At 35.6% G+C, this 26,723-nt stretch overlaps 1 protein-coding gene across 6 annotated transcripts in view; it reads right to left on the reverse strand.

Annotated features, from left to right (window-relative positions):
- The window catches only part of PPP1R12A (protein phosphatase 1 regulatory subunit 12A), a 151,563-nt gene that overhangs the window by 90,856 nt on the left and 33,984 nt on the right, over positions 1-26,723 (reverse strand). For all 6 annotated transcript variants that reach the window (XM_004271585.4, XM_004271583.4, XM_049694980.1 and 3 more), the window contains exon 2: positions 727-857. In XM_004271585.4, coding sequence (XP_004271633.1) covers positions 727-857 — 131 coding nt within the window. The remainder of the gene's footprint in view (positions 1-726; positions 858-26,723) is intronic.

Raw genomic sequence — 26,723 nt, forward strand, 5'->3', positions numbered from 1 at the left:
CTAAGAGAGATTCACAGAGTAGGACTACCATATTTATTCAATATTTATTAGCTGATAAGCTTTGATGCGAGCAGATAGACAATAAAAATGTTTATGGTGCTGGATACACAGCAACAAGAAAAAATAATTTGATGAAAAAATTATTTTGTCAGGATATGTATACTTCCTTGTTAAATTTTTCAAGAATCAAATTTTCTCAGAAAGTACTCCCCTATTAAAGGTATTTAAGAATACAATGACTATTTTTCAATAAATTTTCATGTTTTTAGAAAACAATCTTAATAAAAACTAAGAATATACTGAATAATTGGAGAATTATGTATCATATTCTTTCTTTAGCAAAGTAACCTAATTCAGAATTGTTGTTAATTTCCCCTAACAATTCATGATTACATAGGGATATACTAGATTGCTAAATATTAACCTTGAATCATTTGACAATACATATACTCAAAAGAAAAGGAGATGGGGCTGGAGAATGTGTACAATTACTCATATCAATTCAAAGTACCAAAAGTCAAAGATGGTAGGGAGACAAGAAGATGATCTCACACCAAGAGACAATATTTGGATTCCCATGATCTACTTATTCTCTTTCCTGGGAAGAATAATTTTTATGAATTAAGGTAATATAAGAGTTCACTCATTTATCTATAACAACAATTTCTATAAAATCTCAAGTCTCTAAATAGTATTTGGATAAAAACAAACACAGAACTAGCTTACTCTGCAATATCAAGATATCCACAAGAAGCAGCTGCATGTAGTGGTATCCAGCCTTCATTATCAGGTTGATTAATATTTGCTCCATTTTCTACCAGAAACTTCACCATATCAACATTGTCATCAATGCAAGCCTAAAAACAAAACAGAAAGCAGGATTAGAAAAATTTTGAATCAATACTCCCAACAACACATCAATAGAATAAAATTCCTATTTTGAAGCTTTTATAACATATTTTCTATAAGGTAGTCTCTTGCCATCTTGATTGTACTGCTATGAAGTAGGCCAATGGTACTACCTAAATTTTAATAGTCCTTGCTTAGATACCCATATAACAATACTGTATGTGACTAGACATTTTATGCCAACTTGAGGAAAACAAGTACATGTCAACATGGAAACAATCAAAACATTATAATTAAGTACCAATAATATCCTCTATAGCAGTGGTTCCCAAACTGTGGTCTGTTCAGGGAGTGGGATCCCTTCAGGGAGGTGACAAGGTCAAAACTGTTTTCAAAATAATACTAAGATGGTATTTCCCCTTTTCACTGTGTTGACATGTGCACTTGAGGATGCAAAAGCACTAGTGGTAAATATGTTTCTGTCTAAGAATAAATCAAGGCAGTGGCAAAAAAACCAAAAAAAACACCCCACAGCACTTTACTGTCCTTGTATTCACCACTCTGCACTCACAGGTTTTTTTTCTTTCCCAAGCTATTTTTACTTATGAATGTCCTTGACAATGCAGTAAAAACTATAAATTTTATTAAATTTTGACTCTTGAATATACATCTTTTAAATACTCTGTGGAATAAGACAGGAAGCATGCATAAAGCATTTCTTCCAAATATAATGACTGCCCTGAGGAAAAACACTTGTGCAATTAATTTGCAAGCCGATCTAGCCACTTTTTCCATGGAACATCATTTTTAAAAAAATTTTTTATTGGGGTATAGTTGACTTACAATGCTGTGTTAGTTTCAGGTGTACAGCAAAGTGAATCTGTTATACATATACATATATCCACTCTTTTTTAAAAATTCTTTTCCCATATAGGCCATTATGGAATATATTTTTACTTAAATGGCAAACTATAGTTAGTCTAACTTGGATGTTGGCAGAAATTTTCGTGAAAATGAACAAAGTCTGTCAAAAAAAACTAACAGTATTTGTTGCCAATGATAAAATTCAAGCTTTCAGGAGTAAATGAATTAGTTATTTTAATTAAAAAATGCCATTTATATAACATGGGTAAAGTATTGCTTTAATTCATTTAAAAATGAATTAATGAATATATAGAGTCCTCTGTTTTACCCTCTAGTACTGTAAGTATTAATATATACAACCCACAGAAACAAAGCTCTTTGAAGTCCTTCATAATTTTTAAGAGTATAAAGGGGTCCTAAGATGAAAAATTTTGAGAACCGCAGCCTATAGTAAATAAGAAGGGAACTTTTTTCAATGCTTACTTTGTGCCAAGTAGTATGATTGGTGCTTTATCTAGTTTACTGATTTGTATATATTATCCTCACAAAATCCCTCATGAGAATGGGAATTTTGCTGTATCCCCAGCACCTTTTACCATTCTTTGCATGTGGTAGGGGCTCAATAAATGAATAAATGAACAAGAAAGCTAAGATTCAAAGAGATCAAGTAGCCTGAATAAGCCACAGAGATGGGAAATGATAGAGCTGAGATTCTATCACAGATGTTCAGATTCCAAAAAATAAGCTCCTTCCACACTTAACACCATATCCACAGATGTTCCTATTTCAGCAACTATTTCTCACCTATTTTGCAGTCTCTGAAACAGGATATCATACACTCTAGGCACTTAATAAGTGCTTGCTGTATAAATAAAACCAATTTTCCTTTATCTATCACAGAAGCAAAAGAAAACAGTTTTAGTAGCTTTTTCCTAGGGGGGAAAAAATGACAAAGTTGGTGTCAAGAAAAGCACTAAGGACAAAGTACTTTACACCTAAAGTGGAAAAACACTGACAAGTGTTTGGCTGTAGGCTCTAGTTCTGGCTCTGCCACAGATTTTATAGCTGTGAACAAGTAATTTAAACTTTTGGGGCTCTGTCTTTCAAGTGGAGGAGAGAAGCTGGTGGGTTACATATCTCTAAAATTCCCTAACATATTTAACATTCTTATATATCCATGATTCTTCCCTTTGGAACAAGTTACAGGCAATCTGAAGGCAAGATCCCAAAGTGCCCAAACAGTACTTTACACATAGCAAATGGTAAATGAGTATATATAAACAACATTCATATAAAGTTTAAGTATATACTGCTTGGGAAAAGAACTGTGTTTTTCAAGGAGCAGTGGTTAAAGGGTAGGAGAGATTTGAGAACCACATCTATCTAATAACAAGAAACATCAAAATTCTACTGTATTATGAAGTAGTTTATAAAATGTTATTTGAGATAGCTAATGACTCACAGTGGCTTGAAATAATATTACATCTATTTATAAGTTTAAGCATTAATTTTCCTTGAGAAAAGATATTAATTTGTATTCTCTTCTCTCTCAACCTCTTTTAATTCCTACAGGCTCCAAAACAGTATTCTGATTTTATCATTGATATAAAAATATAAAACTCTACCTGATAAATGTTTTCTAATACAAATATGATTACTGTTTTTAAAAAATGGAGAAAAACATTAAAACAAGAAATTATAATATATATGGGAAATGCTCACAATATATTTAGTTTTTTAAAAAGGATACAAATCAGTTTGCCTAATATGATTCTAATTTTACTTTAAAATCTACACAAAAGACTAGAAGAATATATAAGTTAATAGTCATTATCATTGGTTGTGTGACTATGAATAATTTTTATTCTTTAAATTTTTCTTTATTTTCAAAATGTGTACAATGAATAGGCAGTGTTTACATAAAAAGAAAATCTAAGCCTTGATTCTTAAATGAAAAATATTAAATCTACTGTATGGATATGGAGAAAAAACTAATTGCTGATAAAGTGTAAAGTTCATATAACCCCTTCAGAAAACCATTTGACAGTATCTACTGAAGTTATATAGAATTGACAAATAAATGGGGTGGGATGTATGTATATATGGGGAGAGTCTACTCATGTAATAGAATCCTATACATCAATGAAAGAAGAACAACAAACAAAAAGAACAAACTAATGCTACCTTCAACAACATGGATAATCCCTGCAGACATAATACATGAGCGAAAAAAAGTAGACACAAAGGATACAAACTGTAAATTTCCAGGCAAAACTAATTCCTGGTTATAAAGCTCAGAATCCTGGTAAATTTGTGGGGAAATAATAGGAGGGGCACGAGGGAGCTTTTTGGAAGACTGGAAATGTTCCCTACCTTTCTGATTTTTTACATAGGCGTACATATATGTAAAAATTCACTGAATTATATGCTGTGTACTTCATTGTATGCAAATTATACCTCATTTAAAAAAAAAGAAAAAGAAAAAAATAGGCTACCATGTATTAAAAGCCTACTGTATATTATCTCCAGTATAAAACACTTTCTCTTTCTCTAAATTGCACATGCTAAAACATGTCTTCCTTTAATTTCTATCCCCTGCCTCCCGAGGCTCCATGTATCAAATATGCCCAAATTCTCACATATTCTTTTATAGGCTAAGTATCCCTAATTTCTCTGGCTATTCCTCATATTATATATGCTAAAAATTATATATGCTAAGGCCCTAGAAATACAATGAAGGGAAAAGATCACATAGTATAGGAGGCTAGTCCATAAACAACAACGTAAGGGTATAAGAGCAGTGGGTAGAAAGTACTAAAATATCTTTGGGAACATAAAGAGATCTTGTGATTAAGACAGTCCATAAAGGAGAATACATTTGAGCAAGGTTTTGAAGATTACATAGTTGTTGTTCAATTCGCAATTCAACTAGAAGGAACTTCACTGAGCAGATGCACTATGACTTAAACAATGTATGAAATAAATGAACAGAAAGTCATCCAGTGGTAGATAGTATCTGCAAGTTATAAAACAGAATAAGGCTAGGTGGTAAGAGGTCTGAATGTATTGCAGGTAAAAAAATCTGAACATAACGCAAAGATGACAGGATTTGACATTAGAGGTGGTTTTCAACCTACTTTCTAATCCTACTCATCAAGAAAACCTGCTACACTCCCATCAGTAATAGTGGCTCAATTCAGCAGTAGGAGTAAGTAGGAGAAAACACTGTAGAATTTCAGGTAGATGATGTTTGAAAAACCTATTCAGAGTTTAAAAGCAGAGGGGTGACATGATCAGATCAGTATTTCAGAAAGATTACTGGAAGTGGTATGAAGAGAGAAGAGCCTGAACTGAGCAACACCAGTTACTCAGAACGGATATTAAGAGAAATCTGGGAGAAAATGTACAAGGCTTAATTAAAGATTGGATATGAAGGGCGAGGGACAGGGAGAGGTCATTCAGGAAAACAAATACCACACATTCGAAAAGCAGGTTGGAGGAAGAAAGATAACTTTAGTTTTGGATATGCTGAATTGATTATAGGTGTCTGTATACTTATCTAACGATGCATATCCAGTAGCCACCTGAATATGCAGATCTAGAGCTTAAAAATGAATGTGGGATAAAAATATCTATTTGGGAATTACCTGCATTAAGGTAATAATTAAAATAATGGGACCTAAAATCACTCAGGGAAAGAATGTAGAGAAGTGATTTCTATGAAAATAGTAAGAGAAAGGTTAAAATTAAATTATAATCAGTATATTCTACTTGGAGGACATAGACATTTGTGGTATTTTATTCAGTCAGTTACAGAGAGTTCTCAAGAAGCTCATCATCTAGTATGGAAGACAAATACACAAGTAAATAAAAATATCAAAATGAATATGATAAATATAGTTATATGGCTGTACACTTCTTACCATGGAAGCCAAGAAGAGAAGAACTAAAGAAGAATGGTTGTAGTCAGGTAATACTTCCTGGAGGAGGCTCTACACCTGAACTTAACATATGAACAGGTAACAAACACTTCCTGGTATATGAAGATGCAAAATCACATATGGGGAGGATAAAGGTAGGGCAGGATTCAGAACAGAGTCTTATTTGCCATCTTATGAGTAATTCTTTGACAGTGAGATAAAAGATCCTCAGAACAAATGGTTAATTTTTAAAGTTTCTCCATTTTAAGAAGGTGACTGCCCTGGCTCTTTGAAAAAATTAACATATAGGAATAGCTATTCCCCAGTAAATGAAATGTTGCTGATTTTGATTTTAAATGTTTGTTTTTAAGTCAGTATAACTTAAGAAACATCAAATACCTAAAAGCAGTTAATACCTAAAATACCTAAAGCAGTTAATGTTAAATGTGCTTGGGCCTTTATTTTGTTTAAATGTAATAAGTTTTTGAAATGTTTAAATATAAATTAAATGCCAAAAACATCATTGTAAAACATATATTATAAAGGAATCTCAAGTTTGTGTTGTAAATTGTTCAGTGTTCTCCTGAATATTTACAAAGCATACACAATAAACTGGCAGACATGCCCATGAAAATATTGTTGCTAAGAGAATCAAAAGCTAACACATGCAGCACATTAAGAGATACATGACTTGCTGACTTGAAATATCTGACTAAATATGGTCAGTCTATTAAGCCATATATGGAAAGAAACAGAGTGACTCAAATATACTTCTAAAATCTTATCTGACATGATTTATCTTAAGTTTTTCTTAAATACATATTCCGAGCCATTACCAGTAACAGATGATTGTGTGAAGACACTTTTGTCATTTAATCCCAGGTACAGGCAGCTTTGTCAACTTGAACTATAAACTATCTCAATAAACTAGTTCAAGTACATAAAACATCTGTTTTTATTGAAAAGGGGGCCTAGTTATTTTTCTCAGCAAGTTAGCGCAAGGACAACCTTTGTTCCCCACTCATGTTTAGGAAAAAGCTCAAAAGTCTAATAACAAAGAATTGAATTATAAAGCGGCTACACAAAGTTGGCTCTAAGAAGACAGAGTCCATGCCTTAAAGACAGATTCTGGGTGAGGCACGTGGAGTTGAAAAATCATTAAATTTCATTCCTAGAAGAGATAAAAACAAATGTGTTTAGCAACCATTCAATTCAATTGAGTAAAATCACAATTACAAAATAAACAGCATTTGAAATAAATTCTAACACTGTTATATTCCTTTTCATGAACAGACTCTAGAGCCAGATTGTCTGGGATTAATCCAGTTCTGCCAGTAGGATGGTTGTTGTTGGGCCTATTATATAACATCCTGTGTGCCACAATTTCCTCTGGAAAATGAGGACAACAATAGTACCTACTTCAAAAGTTTACTATGAGAGGTATATGAATTAATATATAAATCACTTAGAGTAGTATCTGTCGAATAGTAGGTACTATTATGTTTATATCAATACATAATCCAAATGTTCAATCATCCCCCATTAAAATCTTTTTCTTTTTCAATTCTCATCTAAAACTTACTATTTCATCCCTTTAAAATTACAAAACAAAGGTAAATGGTGGAGACTTGTCAAATATTCTTTGTAGTACCACTTTTGGTAAAAGTCCTATCTACTAATGATTTCTAAGAGGATGATTAAATTTTAAAAGATGCATTAAGAAAATTTTAGGGATCAAACCTCCTTCCAACAAACTTTTACATGTAGAAGTTTTAAATAAGCTCATTCATACAAATTACATACAACACAAGAGAGTAAAACAAAGGAAAAGATTTAGTTGTATAAATGTAATTATACCAACTTAGGTGAAAATATAATTATAGTCAATTAGATGAAATGCTTACAATTTGCACCTAATCATTACTAACACAGTTAATTACTGAAAGGTAAAAGACAAATTAATCTGAATACAGAAGTTCTCTAAAACAATTTCTACTTCCTTGAAACAACTCTTTATGACTCTTAGCAAGGAAAACTCAGTTCTACTCAACTGATAGGAACAGAAATTTGTAGATATACCAGAAAATAGTTCATGCCCTAAGCATTCAGGGTGACACAGATGTCAGTGAGTATGTGTAAAGAGGAAGTAAACTGGAGATGTCCAAACAAGTTTTTGTTCTATTTTAAAGAAAACTTGGACATATCAAAGGAGGAATCACAGGTGTAGTTTATACAAGAAAAATAATGAAGAACTCCGAGCAGCATTCCCATACTAAACAATAAAAAATATCGATAAATACCTTGGTCTTGCATTGAGACTGGCAAATAAATGAGCATGTACAATCTTAGGAGATCATCTATTATATTTAATAATGAAAACAAGTAAGTTCAGCACTGCATTTTAGTTCAATGATTTTTTTTTTTTTGCCTTTCTTATTTCTTATAAGCAGGTAGGATCTCTAGACATAAAAATAAAGACCTGGCCTTACAATAAATCATATGTTCACATGATAAAAATGATTGGAAGAATAAAATTCAAAACACAGATTATACACAATGGCTAAACCATGGGAAATTCTCTATTGGGATTAAGAAAAATTCAGACTTACATAGTATATATAGTATCCATAGGAGACACAATGCCTGACAAGGAGAAGATCCAATTTATCTTTGTGGATTGAATGAACTGGACAAGGCAAAAAGACTATAACAAAAATCTGAAAAAACTCTTTTGAGAAAAAATTTCGAGGGGAAAAGTCATTGGTATCTGTGGGAGACTGGTTCCAGTACTCCCTGCAGATACCAAGATCTGCGGATGCTCGAGTCCCTTATATAAAATGGGGTAGTATTTGATTATAACCTACGTACATCCTCCTGTATACTTTAAATCATCTCTAGATTACTTAAAATACCTAATACAATGTAAACGGTTGTAAATACAATGTAAATGTTATGTAAAGAGTTGAAAGCTTGCGGCAATTTCAACTTTTGCTTTTTGGAACTTTCTGGAATTTTTTTGTGGACTATTTTCAACTCTTGGTTAGTTGAATCCTTGGATGTAGAGGACGGCCAACTATAATCGACACATTGCGTAAACATTCATACTTCATCTAACAAGTACTAAGTATTTGAATAAGAATGCCAAAAACTGGAAACCATAATTATTCCAAGATTAAAACACACCCTTTATCTACTCTTATTACACAGCTGTTATTTCCTTTATTGATAAAGATCTATAAAGTAGTAAGTCAAACCTAGATCTTTAGAGGCCAAAGACTTTGATTTGAGGACTCAGTAAGGGAAGAATATTACTTCTAGAGTTTAGAATCCTTATGGATATAAAAATGTTAAACTTCAGGATCATTCTTTGACAAATAACTTTTATGGACTGCCTACTATATATAAAGCAATGAGCCAGCCACTTTGGTGGATACAAGGACCAGCAGTAGAGAGTATATTCTTTTTGTTTCCTTTATGCACGCTGCCTGTCATATAGCAAGTCCATAATAAATACATGTAAAATGAATCAAAATAAAATGCAAACCTCTCCTTAATGAGCAGGTGCTTATGACCTAGTGTATGTGTACATTAAACTCTACTAAGTACTGTATAAGACATGCTGCCTTTATTACTGTTTCATGTGTTCCAGTCTTTTCTCACTACTGGATTATAATCTCTTAAGAATAGAAATTGTCTTATATATCCCACAATACCTAACAGTGCTACTCAGCAAATTTTTCTTAATGGACTAAAACAATTGATCATGTAGTACTGTTCTCAGGATGCTTATAATCTACTTAGGAAAATAAGATAAGCAGATAAAGAAAAATACTAAGCAATTTAAAAGCAACATAGCATCCGTGCTGGGAAAACTGGACAGCGACATGTAAAAGAATGAAATTAGAACACTACTTAACACCATACACAAAAATAAACTCCAAATGGATTAAAGGCCTAAATGTAAGACCAGACACTATAAAACTCTTAGAGGAAAACACAGGAAAAACACTCTTTGACATAAATCATAGCAAGCTCTTTTTTGACCCACCTCCTATAGTGATGAAAATAAAAAAAAAAATAAATGGGACCTAATGAAACTTAAAAGCTTTTGCACAGCAAAGGAAACCATAAACAAGACAGAAAGACAACCCTCAGAATGGGAAAAAATATTTGCAAATGAAGCAAGGGACAAAGGATTAATCTCCAAAATATACAAACAGCTCATAGAGCTCAATATCAAAAAAGCAAACAACCCAATCCAAAAATGGGGAGAAGATCTAAATAGACATTTCACCAAAGAAGACATACACATGGCCAAGAGGCACACGAAAAGATGCTCAACATCACTGATTACTTTTTAAATTAATTAATTAATTGATTGATTATTTTTGGTTGCGTTGGGTCTTTGTTGCTGTGCACAGGCTTTCTCTAGTTGCAGTGAGTGCAGTGTGCGGGCTTCTCATTGCAGTGGCTTCTCTTGTTGCAGAGCACGGGCTCCAGTAGTTGTGGCATGCGGGCTCAGTAGTTGTGGCTTGTGGGCTCTAGAGCACAGGCTCAGTAACTGTGGCGCACGGGCTTAGTTGCTCCACGGCATGCAGGATCTTCCCGGACCAGGGCTCGAACCCATGTCCCCTTCACTGGCAGGCGGATTCTTAACCACAGCACCACCAGGGAAGCCCCCAAATCACTAATTATTAGAGAAATGCAAATCAAAACTATGATGAGGTATCACCTCACGCCTGTCAGAATGGCCATCATCAAAAAATCCAGAAACAATAAATGCTGGAGAGGGTGTGGAGAAAAGGGAACCCTTTTGCACTGTTGGTGGGAATGTAAATTGATACAGCCACTATGGAGAACAGTATGGAGGTTCCTTAAAAAACTACAGATAGAACTACCATATCACCCAGCAATCCCACTACTGGGCATATACCCCAAGAAAACTGTAATTCAAAAGGACACATGTATCCCAATGTTCACTGCAGCACTATTTACAATAGCCAGGACATGGAAACAACCTAAATGCTCAACGACAGATGAATGGATAAAGAAGATGTGGTACATATACACAATGGAATATTACTCAGCCATAAAAATAAACAAAATTGGGTCATTTATAGAGATGTGATGGACCTAGAGACAGTCATACAGAGTGAAGTAAGCCAGAAAGAGAGAAACAAATACCATATATTAACGCATATATGTGGAATCTAGAAAAATGGTACAGATGAACCTATCTGTAGGGCAGGAATAGAGACGTAGACATAGAGAAAAGACATGTGGACACAGGGCGGGAAGGGGAGGGTGGGACGAATTGGGAGATTAGGTTTGACGTAAATACACTACCATGTGTAAAACAGACAGCACAGGGAGCTCAGCTCGGTGCTCTGCAACGACCTAGATGGGTGGGATTGGAGGTGGGGGAGGGAGGTCCAAGAGGGAGGGGATATAGGTTATACATATAGCTGATTCACTTCATTGTACAGCAGAAACTAACAAAACGTTGTAAAGCAATTTTACTCCAATAAAAAAAAAAATAGTTCACCTCCTAAAAAATAAAAGCAAAATAGCATTAATAAAAGAAAAGTGGGTATGTGAGTAGAGATGAGTTAAAGAAATCTTTTTATACATAATAAATCCTTTGCCAGGTTTCATTACTGTCTGAGCTCTGGAGATAGAAAGCCAGGTACAGGTAGCTGTTTTCCTTGTTGAATTCCTTTATCAGACATGATCACACACTGACCTAGAGGTGTTTAATCAATGAATATATACCAATAAGAAAATAATTTAATTTCAGGGGAAGTAATAAAAGCTTTTACATACTGTTTTATGCAATTCAATTAAATACAACAACAACAACAGGTTACAAGGGAGTATGTATAATACGATTCAATTCTCTTCATTGATATTCCTTTTCAAGACTCTGGAAGAATACATGTATACCTCATTTTATTGTGCTTCACAGATACTGAATTTTCTTACATTGCAGATACTGCATTTTTTTTTTTTTTTTTTTTTAACAATCTGAAAGTCTGTGGCAACTCTAGGTCAAGCAAGTCTATCAGTGCAATTTTTACACAGCATTTCCTTACTCTGTGTCTCTGTGTCACATTTTGGTAGTTCTCCGAATATTCCAAACTTTTTAATTATTATTATATTTGTTATGATGGTCTGTGATCAGTTATCTTTGATGTTAATATTGCAAAAAGATTATGACTTGCTGAAGGCTCAGATGATTGCATTTTTAGCAATAACGTATTTTCAAATTAAGGTATGTACACTCTTTTAAAGACATAATGCTATTTCACACTTAACAGACTACAATATAGTGTAAATATAACTATTATAGGTACTAGGAAACCCAAGAATTCATGTGACTTGCTGTATTTGGATATTCACTTTACTGCGGTGGCCTGGAACCGAACCTGCAATATCTCCGAGGTATGCCTCTATATGCCAAAATGTTAATTAACAGAAGTCAAAGTCATTGAGTTATTTTCCAAAAACCTTAAAGGACATAAAATTCTTATGGTTTTCCAAAACAAAAAAGAAAATCACATAGTTGTTAGCTATCTGTTTCTTGATGAATTTCTTCAGTGCTCAGCAAAATAAGTGGTCAATAAATAGCACAGACTCTTCACTAATTCAATAAATATTTATTAAGTGCCCACTACAGCAAGATACCATGCCAGCTGCTAGGAATACACTGGGGAAGGATATAAACCAGATTTCTATACTCATAAAGCTTACACAGTCCAGCAAGCAAGAAAGATAACTAAACAAACAATAACAAGAGGCATGATAAATACTATGGACTTTACTAGAGAACTTAACCTAGATTTAGGAGAAAGAGAGGAGAAATCAGAATATCTGAGAATGGCGTTAAGGAATTTCCACTTTTAAAGGCTCGCCATCTAAACCGTAAAAACACACTAGATTGAGAACCACTGATATCCCCAGTAACTGAAGCTAGAGAAATAAACAAGGCACAAACAGCATATGTAAAATATGATCAGAAAAGCCTATGTCAAATCTGGAGAGCTATGAGAATTTAATAAAGGAGAGACAAAATAAAGGGAAAGAAAAAATAAAATAAAAATTTAAAATATACATAGGTATGTAAGTAAGAGAAAAATTCAGGTAGAGAAAGCAGTGTGGAAGAAAATGCAACTTGACAAACTAAAGGAAATGCCCCATATTTTGGTGCTACTTAACAACACAAATGAAGAAAACACGATATCAAAAGGTAAGAAGATAAACCCTATTTAACAAAAAATTCAGCCAATTAAAATAAATTCAGAAATCAAGACACAGTGGTCAAAACTCATAACAAGTGAATCAAAAATAGTGTAAATATTATAAATTCTAACAAGGTAGAAATATTAATACAGTTAACAAAACAAGATTGGGGAGAGAAGAGCAAAAACGAATGAGTGCTGATTTCCTAATCTTTCCTAATGAGTAGTATGATCTTTCTAAAACTGGAACGTGGTTCATAAAAAATCCTATTGCAATGTATTGATATTATGCATAGCCTGTTTTCTTAATCTTAAAGGAATATTTAAGGAAATACTCTGTAGTTATAAAGAAAATTTATCTAAAATTTAACCATTACTTCAGTATTCAGGTTTTTTTCTTTTGGCAAATTAAAGCAAAACTCAATTTTACACATTTTAATTAAAACAGTATACGTAATATGTCCTTTTAAATAAAAGTATATCAAATAATTTGCACAGAGATTCTAAAATAATGTTTCCTAAATGAATAATGGTTAGTTATGGATAATCAACATCCACTGAGCAACTATTATTACTTTTTTTTTCAGCATATAGCACATTTCTTAAAGTTAAAAAAAGAGCCAAACACTTCCTGCAATAAATTCAGTCTAATCAGAAATAAACATATATATAGATAAAATTACAAAACAATAAAACCTCTCTAAAATTCTCCTCATTCCAGTATACATGGATTATTTCAGTATACCTTTTCTAAAACCTCAAGAATTAAAACTATATGTTAAAAATTGAAATATATATATTTCTATATATTAAAAATATCAAATTCAGGGGAAAGGGAGAGGTTTGGGAAGGGAAAGGCAAATTTTTTGATATACCATGACATGAATGGGTGGAAAAAATTAGGGAAAAGGCAATCTAAGCCTTGGAGTTATATTTCTACATCCTTTTCAGAAACGAAAGAGCAAAGATATGTCTAACAAACGTTGAGAACCTGGTAGCTGTTCTGCTATTTTCAGACATGCTTTGGCAAAAAATATCAAGGATGAAGTTAAGAATATATGAGTCTCGGTCCTGACGGAAAAAATTGAAAAAAAAATCTTATTTGGTTATTTTAACCAAATATTATTTTCCATTTTAGCCTACCAAGCTAGTCTGCATTTCTGGAACCATTAATGGAAGACTTAAGGGAGCAGGAGTTAATACTTCCAAGTCACAAAATAAGAGGAGCACCAAACATTCAAATGGAGAGAAGAGAGAAAAAAAAAGGTGAAGCTATAAATGATTTTCAAGTACTCTGCTGAACAGTAAGAAAAGGAGAAATAAACAGTTCCTAGGGAGCAAGGCATAGTAAATAGGAACGAATGAATTAAGTATTTACTAATATAAGTTGAGGAATGTAAAATACCACAAAAATTATTTTAATTTGATGCTTGTGTAAGTAGCCTCTAAAATAGCAATGATTCCTGCCTCATCCTCATCAAGTTTACATCCTTGTGTAAACTCCTCCCCTTGAGTGTGGACCAGACTGAGTAACTTGCTTCTAATAAACGGAATGAGGTAGAAGTAATGGTACGTCACTTTTAAGACTAGGCTATTAAAAGATCGTAGATTCCATCTTGGCATGAACCCTCTCTTGCCCTCTCCCAAATTGCTCACAACTTGGGAAAACTCAATTGCAGTGTCAAGAAGCAGTCTTATTAAGAGGCCCATGTGGCAAGGAAGTAAGACCTGCCAATAATGAGCTTTGAAGTGGATCCTTCCCCGCCTTCCCCCCACCCCCCGCAAGTTAAGCCTTCAGACGACTTGAAGTCAATCGAAGTACCTAGATAAACTACATCCAAATTCCTTAACCATAGAAAATTTGGTAATAAATGTTTGACATTTTAAGTTTAGGGGTAATTTATTATGTGGTGATAAATAACAGCTACATTGCTGGATTACTGATGAATGTTGAAGGCATTTATATCAGTTTTCATTGCTTCCGTTTGTGTGTATCCAAATATCCTGTTCCCTTCTCTACTTAATCTCTAATCTGTCTTTTCTCCTGTATTTCCACTTCTCTTAAATGTGGTAAGTTAGTCCTTCAAGTTATTATCTAAATTTAGACCTATCACTCTAATTCCACAAATTCAAAGCTCTAATCACAATGGACCACGCTCCATTTCTTGAATATGCCAAACAATCTGAAATTATAACTTCAGAATAAATAACAATCACCTGATAATGTACCAGTACTCATGTTTGATGAGTAAAAACGTATTTGATATAAAAGAAAATAACCTTCTAACTAACCAGAGCTATCCTAATAAACAATAAAAATTATTACTCTTTCAATATTTATTTTTGAGGATGGAGGGCATATGAATAGCAAGAATTAAAGTCAGCTTTTATACATTCCTTTGCATTGAGGGAAAAGGATATGTATAATTTTCTACTGCATAATTCATTCGTTTGATCATTTTCCCAAGACTGTTATAAAAAGATGCCAGTATTTTACATTTACAGATTATGGAGTTTTGACATTCCTTCAAATGTAAATAACTAGTCAAAAGAGAAAGTAATAAGGCAGAAATAAAAATACGTAAATTTTCAATTTGCCTCCTGAAACAACTGTCAGCATGCAGCCCTTCTGAATGCAATTCATCACAAAAATTTACTGTAGTATTTCCCAAACTGTTTCCATGAAATTACTAAAATGAAAAGGTTAATAAACGGTCTTTAATAAAAGGTTCTTAAAAATAATTAAATTTAGGAAATACTGGATTAAACAGATTTCTTTACTGCAGAACTTGTCAACAAGTCTCTTTTCCCACTGACATCTATTTTTATCACCAAATTTTTTTTTTTTTTTTGCAGTACGCGGGCCTCTCACTATTGTGGCCTCTCCCGTTGCGGAGCACTGGCTCCGGAAGCGCAGGTTCAGCGGCCATGGCTCACGGGGTCTAGCCGCTCTGCAGCATGTGAGATCTTCCCGGACCGGGGCACGAACCCGTGTCCCCTGCAACGGCAGGTGGACTCTCAATCACTGCACCACCAGGGAAGCCCCAAACTCTATTTTTATGTCCAAGTTAAAGCAGACAGTCTGGGAACCATTGTTCCACACATACAATGTAATATAACAAACAAGTGTACCACTGCACTGTGAATTCCTAGTCTCTCTCACAGAATGAACTAATTTCATAATTTTACACTATTTTTCACCTCTAACGGAAAAACCTTGTATGCAGATTTTGTGTACCAATAACTGCATGGAATCGAGAAACTTCTGAAAGGTTTTCTGTTGTTGTTGTTTAAACTAAACAATCAATAATTAACATGGCTAACTCAGCACATTACAAATGAGATTTTCACCTTTGGGGATGGTTCTCCAGCTACCTAGAAGACGTTGACACACATACGCATCTCTGCCAGAAAGACAAAAGCTACAACACTCTGCTAAGACAGATGTGACAAAGGATCTTTAGATAAAACAAAACACAGTGCTAAAAACCCTACAAAGCACGCTCATGCTCCATCACAAAAAAAGCAGGTTGGCAGGAGGAAGGGGTTGAGTTCAGTTGCCAAGAAAAGTAACCTGGTAATAAAAATTCAATTCTTTCTGATCATACGAATTAACTAAGGCAGTTTGGGATTTCTCGTGAAGAAGACAAAGGGAACCTACGAGTAATGGCTGAGGCACTGCTAGACCTTACAGGTTGCTCCTCAATTTAGACTTCTTTTAACCATCTTAATCCTTTATTTCTGACAACTTTTCCAGCCTATGTTCATGTAGCTAGAATTAAATCATTCTCTTCTTCCATCTTCTGTAACACTGTGAACACACCTCTCCTAACACACTTAGAACACTGTGTGATAATTATCTACCCATATGTACTATTTCTGCATTCATTTTCCTCTCCTTCTGCTTCCACTACTGGGAGCTCTTAAAGGCAAGGACTCCATTATGTATTCAGAGCATAGACTACATTAGGCAGTAATCAAACGTTGAATGGAGGAAACAGTAGGATTTAGCTTCAGTGTAGGACTCAGAAATAGGTTGCTGATTCTTTGTTACCTGTAGATGACTGTATCAGAAATTAATTTTTCCATGTCATATCTGACTTACTACAGTGGATAAGTTAAAACACATTTTGCAATCTTCTTATGTTAGGGGGAATAATACCGTCCCTTTTCCTACACGAAAAATCTATAACTAAGAATTTTAGTATCTACAAAGTATTAAACTATTTTGCAGTTAAAGGTACAATTGATCGACACAGATCACTCAGAAAAATCACATTCTTCAAAGCAGAAAGATGACTAGAGCTGAATAAGATCATACCAGGATAGAAATAACTTATTGTTTTAGCGGCCCTGTGGTGGTGATCACTGCTGCTCCTGAATGTTTACACTTTTTTCACCTGTGTCCCCTAATCAGGTACCAGGAGTTCCAAGGTAGGAAAGACTCCAAACAATTAATAATTTCACTTTCACTTACCCTAACGCCTGCCTTTAGTGAAACTTGCACTTCTTAATTGTACCATATGCAGATATGATCCCTTCCCCTCATCTAAGGGTCAGATAAAATAAACCGTCTTATTTTTAAGTTTCCTTTTAGAAAAATCAAATTATATAACCAATATCATGTAATGTTTTGTTAAAAATAACATTAGCATTCTAGCATAAAACTACTGCCACAAAAGCAATTCCTTTTTTGTGTAAGACAGACTCCCAATGCACATAAGGTTCCTAGTAATTTAGCTGCTGTGGTAATAAAGGCAGCCAAGAAGAGAGCACTGAAGACAAAGTGAAAGCCAGCTAGTTTTTTTTTTTTTCTTTTTCTTTTTTTGGAGTGGTGCCTTGCATTTCACTGAAAGTCTAAAAGCTAAGTCTTGACCATATAAGGCTTTGGGATTCCCATGGATAGAAATGCCTAGGCAACAGTCAAATCTAATAACCTTAAAATACATGAAATACAGGTACTAAACTACCATGAGAGGGTTCTTATTTTTTGCTCTAGTTTCACTTAAATATATTCTTACAGATAATCCCCAAAGTGTTCCTGCAAAACATTACGATCAAATTCACAAAGCTGAAATATATAAAAAGTATATATAACTCACAGAAAATTCCTTAAAAAATAAGCAACTTTTAATGGAAACCCTCCTAAAGTCTGTTACACATTCCTCTTTTTTTTTTTTTTTTTCCGGTACGTGGGCCTCTCACTGCTGTGGCCTCTCCCATTGCCGAGAACAGGCTCCGGACGCGCAGGCTCAGCGGCCATGGCTCACGGGCCCAGCTGCTCCGCGGCATGTGGGATCTTCCCAGACCGGGGCACGAACTCGTGTCCCCTGCATCGGCAGGCGGACTCTCAACCACTGCGCCACCAGGGAAGCCCTCCTTTATCATTTTTAAACACATACAAAAAGATGCAATTTCATTTCTCTCCATTAACTCATTACGGTGTCAACTATTAAACTCTTAATGTTATATAACACTGTCCTTCTGGACAGTAGTGTATGCAGCTAAAATGATACCTAACATGCTTTTTGGGAATCGTTTGCTTTTAATAGGTTTTCTGCTTTATATATTGCTTCCATCTGTCACCTCCTGAAACTACATGATAGCATCCTATCTTCATCTTAATTTGTAGCTCTTAATTTGCGAAACATTAAAAAAAAACTGAGCCTAAAATAAGAGTATATAGGGAGATTGGTTCAAGATGGCAGAGTAGAAGGATGTGCAATCACTCCCTCCTGCAAGAGCACTGGCATCACAACTAACTACTGAACAATCATCGACGCTGGAACTCACCAAAAAAGATATCCCACATCCAAAGACAAAGGAGAAGCCGCAATGAGATGGTAGGAGGGGCACAATCACAATAAAACCAAATCCCATAACCGCTGGGTGGGTGATTCACAAACTGGAGAACAATTATACCACAGATGTCCACTCACTGGAGCGAAGGTTCTGAGCCTCACATCAGGCTTCCTAACCTGGGGGTCTGGCAACAGGAGGAGGAATTCCCAGAGGATCAGACTTTGTGTGCAGCAGGACCCAAGGGGAAGGAGCAGTGACCCCATAGGAGACTGAACCAGACCTACCTGCTAGTGTTGGAGGGTCTCCTGTAGGGGGGGGGGGCTGTGGCTCATCATGGGGACAAGGACACTGGCAGCAGAAGTTCTGGGAAGTACTCCTTGGCGTGAGCCCTCCAAGAGTCCGCCATTAGCCCCACCAAAGAGCCTGTAGGTGCCAGTGCTGCGTTGCCTACAACCGACAGGGAGGGAACTCAGTTCCACCCATCAGCACACAAGTGGATTAAAGTTTTACTGAGCTATGCCCACCAGAGCAACACCCAGCTCTACTCACCACCAGTCCCTCCCATCAGGAAGCTTGTACAAGCCTCTTACATAGCCTCATCCACCAGAGGGCAGGCAGCAGAAGCAAGAACTACAATCCTGCAGCCTGCGGAACAAAAACCACATTCACAGACAGACAGACAAGAGGAAAAGGCAGAGGACTATGTACCAGACGAAGGAACAACATAAAACCCCAGAAAAACAACTAAGCGAAGTGAAGATAGGCAAACTTCCAGAAAAAAGAATTAAGAATAATGATAGGGAAGATGATCCATGACCTCGGAAAAAGAATGTAGGCAAAGATCGAGAAGATACAAGAAATGTTTAACAAAGACCTAGAAGAACAAACGACTAGAAGAATTAAAGAACAAACAGATGAACAATACAATAACTGAAATGAAAAATACACTAGAAAGAATCAGTAGCAGAATAACTGAGGCAGAAGAATGGACAAGTGACCTGGAAGACAGAATGGTGGAATTCACTGTCATGGCACAGAATAAAGAAAAAACAATGAAAAGAAATGAAGACAGCCTAAGAGACCTCTGGGACAACATTAAATGCACCAACATTCGCATTATAGGGGTCCCAGAAAGAGAGCAGAGACAGAAAGGACCCAAGAAAATATCTGAAGAGATTATAGTCAAAAGCTTCCTTAACATGGGAAAGGAAATAGCCACCCAAGTCCAGGAAGTGCAGAGAGTCCCAGGCAGGATAAACCCAAGGAGACACATGCCGAGACACATAGTAATCAAACTGACAAAAATTAAAGACAAAGAAAAATTATTAAAAGCAACAAGGAAAAAACGACAAATAACATACAAGGGAATTCCCATAAGGTTAACAGCTGATTTCTCAGCAGAAACTCTACAAGTCAGAAGGGAGTGGCACGATATATTTAAAGTGATATATTAAAGTGATTTAAAGTGAAAGGGAAGAACCTACAACCAAGATTACCTGGCAAGGATCTCATTCAGATTCGACAGAAAAAGCAAAAGCTTTACAAACAAGCAAAAGCTAAGAGAATTCAGCACCACCAAACCAGCTTTACAACAAATGCTAAAGAAACTTCTCTAGGTGGGAAACAAAAGGAAGAAAAAGGCCCACAAAAACAAACCCAAAACAATTAAGAAAATGGTCATAGGAACATACATATCGATAATAACCTTGAATGTAAATGGATTAAATGCCCCAACCAAAAGACACAGACTGGCTGAATGGATACAAAAAAAAGACCCATATATATGCTGTCTACAAGAGACCCACTTCAGACCTAGGGACACATACAGACTGAAAGTGAAGGGATGGAAAAAGATACTCCATGCAAATGGAAATTAAAAGAAAGCTGGAGTAGCAATACTTGTATCAGATAAAATAGACTTAAAAAAATAAAGACTGTTACAAGAGATAAGGAGGGCCACTACATAATGATCAAGGGATCAATCCAAGAAGATATAACAATTAAAAATACATATGCACCCAACATAGGAGCACCTCAATACATAAGGCAAATGCTAACAACCATGAAAGGAGAAATCGACAGTAACACAATAATAGCAGGGGACTTTAACACCCCACTAACACCAATGGACAGATCATCCAGACAGAAAATTAATAAGGTAACAGAAGCTTTAAATGACCCAACAGACCAGACAGATTTAATTGCTATTTATAGGACACTGCATCCCCAAACAGCAGATTGCACTTTCTTCTCAAGCACACAAGGAACATTCTGCAGGATAGATCACATCTTGGGTCAAAAATCAAGCCTTGGTAAATGTAAGAAAACTGAAATCATATCAAGCACCTTTTCCGACCGCAATGCTATGAGATTAGAAATGAATTACAGGGAAAACAACGTAAAAAACACAAACACATGGAGGCTAAACAATACATTACTAAATAACCAAGAGATCACTGAAGAAATCAAAGAGGAAATCAAAAAATACCTAGAAACAAATGACAACGAAAACACGATCCAAAACCTATGGGATGCACCAAAAGCAGTTCTAAGAGGGAAGTTCATAGCAATACAAGAAAAATCTCAAATAAACAATCTAACCTTACACCTAAGAAAGAAGAACAAAAAAAACCCCAAAGTTAGTAGAAGGAAAGAAATCATGAAGATCAGAGCAGAAATAAATGAAATAGGAACAAAGAAAATACTGGCAAAGATCAATAAAACTAAAAGCTGGTTCTTTGAGAAGATAAACAAAATTGATAAACCAATACCCAGACTCATCAAGAAAAAGAGGGAGAGGACTCAAATCAAAAAAATCAGAAATGAAAAATGAGAAGTTACAACGGACACTCCAGAAATACAAAGCATAAGAGACTACTACAAGCAACTCTATGCCAATAAAATGGATAACCTGGAAGAAATGGATAAGTTCTTAGAAAGGTATAACCTTCCAAGAACCGGGAAGAAATAGAAAGCATGAACACAAGAATGGATTAAATGCCCCAACCAAAAGACACAGAATCACAAGAAATGAAATTGAAACTGTGATTAAAAATCTTCCAACAAACAAAAGTCCAGGACCAGATGGCTTCACACGTGAATTCTATCAAACATTTAGAGGAGCTAACATCCACCCTTCTCAAACTCTTCCAAGAAACTGCAGAGGAAGGAACACTCCCAGACTCATTCTATGAGGCCACCATCAAGCTGATACGAAGACCAGACAAAGATAGCAGAAAAAAAGAAAATTATAGAACAATATGACTGATGAATATAGATGCAAAAATCCTCAACAAAATACTAGCAAACAGAATCCAACAGCACATTAAAAGGATCATACCCCATGATCAAGTGGGGTTTATCCCAGAGATGCAAGGATTCTTCAATATACGCAAATCAATCAATGTGATACACCATATTAACAAATTGAAGAATAAAAACCACATGATCATGTCAATAGATGCAGAAAAAGCTTTTGACAAAATTCAACACCCATTTATGATAAAAAGCCTCCAGAAAGCGGGCACAGAGGGAACCTACCTCAACATAATAAAGGCCATATACGACAAACCCACAGCAAACACCATTCTCAATGGTGAAAAACTGAAAGCATTTCCTCTGAGATCCGGAACAAGACAAGGATGTCCACTCTCGCCACTATTATTCAACATAGTTTTGGAAGTCCTAGCCATGGCAATCAGAGAAGAAAAGGAAATAAAACGAATACAAACTGGAAAAGAAGAAGTAAAACTGTCACCGTTGGCAGATGACATGATACTATACATAGAGTCTTAAAGATGCCACCAGAAAACTACTAGAGTTAATCAATGCATTTGGTAAAGTTACAGGATACAAAATTAATACACAGAAATCTCTTGCATTCCTATATACTAACAATGAAAGATCAGAAAGAGAAATTAAGGAAACAATCCCATTCACCACTGCAACAACAAGAATAAAATCCCTAGGAATAAACCTACCTAGGAGGTAAAAGACCTGTACTCAGAAAACTATAAGACACTGATGAAAAAAATCAAATATGACACAAACAGATGGAGAGATATACCATGTTCTTGGATTGGAAGAATCAATATTGTGAAAATGACTATACTACCCAAAGCAATCTACAGATTCAATGCAATCCCTATCAAATTACCAATGGCATTTTTTACAGAACTAGAACAAAAAATCTTAAAATTTGTATGGAGATACAAAAGACCCCGAATAGCCAAAGTAATCTTGAGGGAAAAAAACGGAGCTGGAGGAATCAGACTCCCTGACTTCAGACTATACTGCAAAGCTACATTAATCAAGACAATATGGTACTGGTGCAAAAACAGAAATATAGATCAATGGAACAGGACAGAAAGCCCAGAGACAAACCCACACACCTATGGTCAACTAATCTATGACAAAGGAGACAAGGATATACAACGCAGAAAAGACAGTCTCTTCAATAAATGGTGCTGGGAAAACTGGACCACTACATGTAAAATAATGAAATTAGAACACTCCCTAACACCATATATAAAAATAAACTCCAAATGGATTATAGACCTAAACGTAAGACTGGACACTATAAAACTGTTAGAGGAAAACATAGGAAGAACACTCTTTGACATAAATCACAGCAAGATCTTTTTTGACCCACCTCCTAGACTAATGAAAATAAAAACAAAAATAAACAAATGGGACCTAATGAAATGTAAAAGCTTTTGCACAGGAAAGGAATCTATAAACAAGATGAAAAGACAACCCTCAGAATGGGAGAAACTATTTGCAAACGAATCAATGGACAAAGGATTAATCTCCAAAATATATCAACAGCTCATGCAGCTTAATATTTAAAAAATAAACAACCCAATCAAACAATGGGCAGAGACCTAAATAGACATTTCACCAAAGAAGACATACAGATGGCCAAGAGGCACGTGAAAAGCTGCTCAACATCACTAATTATCAGAGAAATGCAAATCAAAACTACAATGAGGTATCACCTCACACCAGTCAGAATGGGCATCTTCAGAAAATCTATAAACAACAAACGCTGGAGAGGGTGTGGAGAAAAGGGAACCCTACTGCACTGTTGGTGGGAATGTAAATTGATACAGCCACTATGGAGAACAGTATAGAGGTTCCTTAAAAATCTAAAAATAGAATTACCATATGATCCAGCAATCCCACTACTGGGCATATAACCAGAGAAAACCGTAATTCCAAAAGACACATGCACTCCAATGTTCACTGCAGCACTACTTACAATAGCCAGGTCATGGAAGCAAGCTAAATGTCCACTGACAGACAAATGGATAAAGATGTGGTGCATTTATACAACGGAATATTACTCTGCAATAAAAAGGAACGAAATTGGGTCATTTGTAGAGACATGGATGGACCCAGAAATAGTCATACAGAGTGACGTAAGTCAGAAAAACAAACATCATATATTAACACATATATGTGGAATCTAGAAAAATGGTACAGATGAACCAGTTTGAAAGGTAGAAATAGAGACACAGATGTAGAGAACAAACATATGGACAGCAAGGGGGGAAAGTGGGGTGGGGATGGTGGCAGAAGGATGAATTGGGAGATTGGGATTGGCTTATATACACTAATATGTAAATAAGAGATAACTAATAAAAACCTGAAGAGAAAAAAAAAGAGTACATAGAAACTATATGAGGACTTCTAAGTAAAATAAAAGTACTTGTGCTTAAGCGTGTGCATTCTGCAACATCTGTTCCAGTTCCATGAATAATGCTTATTTTCTAGTTATTGTTTAGGTCATAAAGTTTCCAATGAGAAAAAAAATGATTAGAGAAATTACGCAGAGGACAGACCTAACCAAGTAACATCAAAACTGACAACTGTTGAAAAACGGGGAACTAATATATGTTATTGGCAATGTTTTCCTTGCATAGGGGTGATTAAGAGAACAATCATGTGATGCAACTAGTGCTGATCATTTCAGAGCTCCTGGAAAAAATAGTCACCCTAAGAAAACGAGCAAAGACCCTGAGATAACAGTTCACTTTTACATTACTTATATTTTACTTACAACATTGCATGCTCATGTCTTTAGAATAATAAGATATCGTGATAACTTACATTGTGATTTTAATTTTCAAGAATTCAAGAGCAAAGACAGGGAAAGTAGAAGTTCATTTCACAAAACTTAGTGTGTAAAGCTCAGTGGAGCAGTCATGTCTAATACAGATGGAAATCTTTTTGTTTTTTAAAAAATGAATTTATTTATTTATTTTTATTTTTGGCTGCGTTGACTCTTCGTTGCTGTGCACGCATTTTCTCTAGTTGCAGCGAGCAGGGGCTACTCTTCGTTGTGGTGCATGGGCTTCTCATTGCGGTGGCTTCTCTTGTTGCGGAGCACGGGCTCTAGGTGCACATGTTCAGTAGTTGTGGCTCACAGGCTCTAGAGAGCAGGCTCAGTAGTTGTGGCGCATGGTCTTAGTTGCTCCATGGCCTGTGGGATCTTCCCGGACCAGGGACTGAACCTGCGTCCTCTGCATTGGCAGGCAGATACATAACCACTGCGCCACCAGGGAAGTCCCGGGAAATCTTTTCTGACAGAGCGATTTCATGTTAACAAGAGAACAGATTATATAAATAAGACATGAAGGTAAACCCCCAAGCTCTGTGTTATCACAATAGTCTTCCTTCTCCAGAAAATATCTTTCAGAAGAGCAAAAACAGTTTCTGGACTTTAATACCCTTCACCAGCATGGTTCAGATCTTTTCAATAACTATTGAATATCATTTATTGTGATACAACATGCTGGGCATACAAAGATGAATCATGATTGATACAGATCCATATGAAATACACGGTTTTAATTGGGAGCCAAATAGGAAATACTTTAACATGGCAAGTACCTTACTTTGTAGGAGCTGAGAAGATAGGAAGAGCCTAGAGAGAGAGGAGTCAGAGCTTCTAGGAGTATGTGTCTTTAAGAATATAGAAATGGTGAAGGCTAAAACAATATTCCTAAAAGGTAGGGAGTAGAATATCAGATAGAGAGCGTGTGGTATTGCGGAAGGACCATAAAGTGCAAGAGATGATAGGTGATGAGGCAGAATTAAGTGGAGATAAGAGGGGGAGATGGGCTTCCCTGGTGGTACAGTGGTTGAGAGTCCGCCTGCTGATGCAGGGGTCACGGGTTCGTGCCCCGGTCCGGGAAGATCCCACGAGCGGCAGAGTGGCTGGGCCTGTGAGCCATGGCCGCTGAGCCTGCAAGTCCGGAGCCTGTGCTCCGCAACAGGGGAGGCCACAACAGTGAGAGGCCCGCATACCGCAAAAAAAAAAAAAAAAAAAAAAAAAGAGGGGCAGACTGTGGCTGGCCTTGCAGATCAGGCTAAGGAGACTAAATGTATTCTGTACAACAAACAATATGTGTCCAGTATCAGTAATATAAAGGGATTCCTCGAAAAGGAAAAAAAAATTCCCACAAACTTCCCTAAAATTAACTGAAATTATTTTTATTATGTTATTTAAACAGCTACTAACATAAACTTAGGCCATTATACATGCCTTAGTATATATGTAAATCTAAACAAATTTATAAATTTTCTCATGACTTTTTTCTTTAGTTTGTAAAGGGGTCTGTGATGTCAACTGGCTGGGAATTTACCCCCATCCAATTGCAAACACGACATTTTCACTAAATCCATCTTGGTCTCTCCTCATTTGTTGCTGACAGTTAAATCTGTTATATTTGGCACCAACACCAATGCAAATGCAAATGTCTTCAACTGAAGCTAAGAAGCAGTATTCAGTTGTAAAATGCAACTGAAACTAAGAAGCAGTATTCATGGGTAGCTAGAAATACCCATCTTCCTGGCTACCCATGATCATATATTTTAGATTATCTTCACAATGAAAACTCAAGAATTTAGACATTCTTATTGAGATAGTGATTAAGAGAAAAAGCATCTTAAGAATGCCTCCTAAATTTCTGGCTTATGTGATTAGATGGAAGACAATGCCACCATTTCCAAATGTGTCACCTCGACGATCTTAGAATTCTGAAAT

Source organism: Orcinus orca, chromosome 11 (assembly GCF_937001465.1).
Source record: "Orcinus orca chromosome 11, mOrcOrc1.1, whole genome shotgun sequence".
In the NCBI taxonomy this organism is placed as follows: Eukaryota; Metazoa; Chordata; class Mammalia; order Artiodactyla; family Delphinidae; genus Orcinus; species Orcinus orca.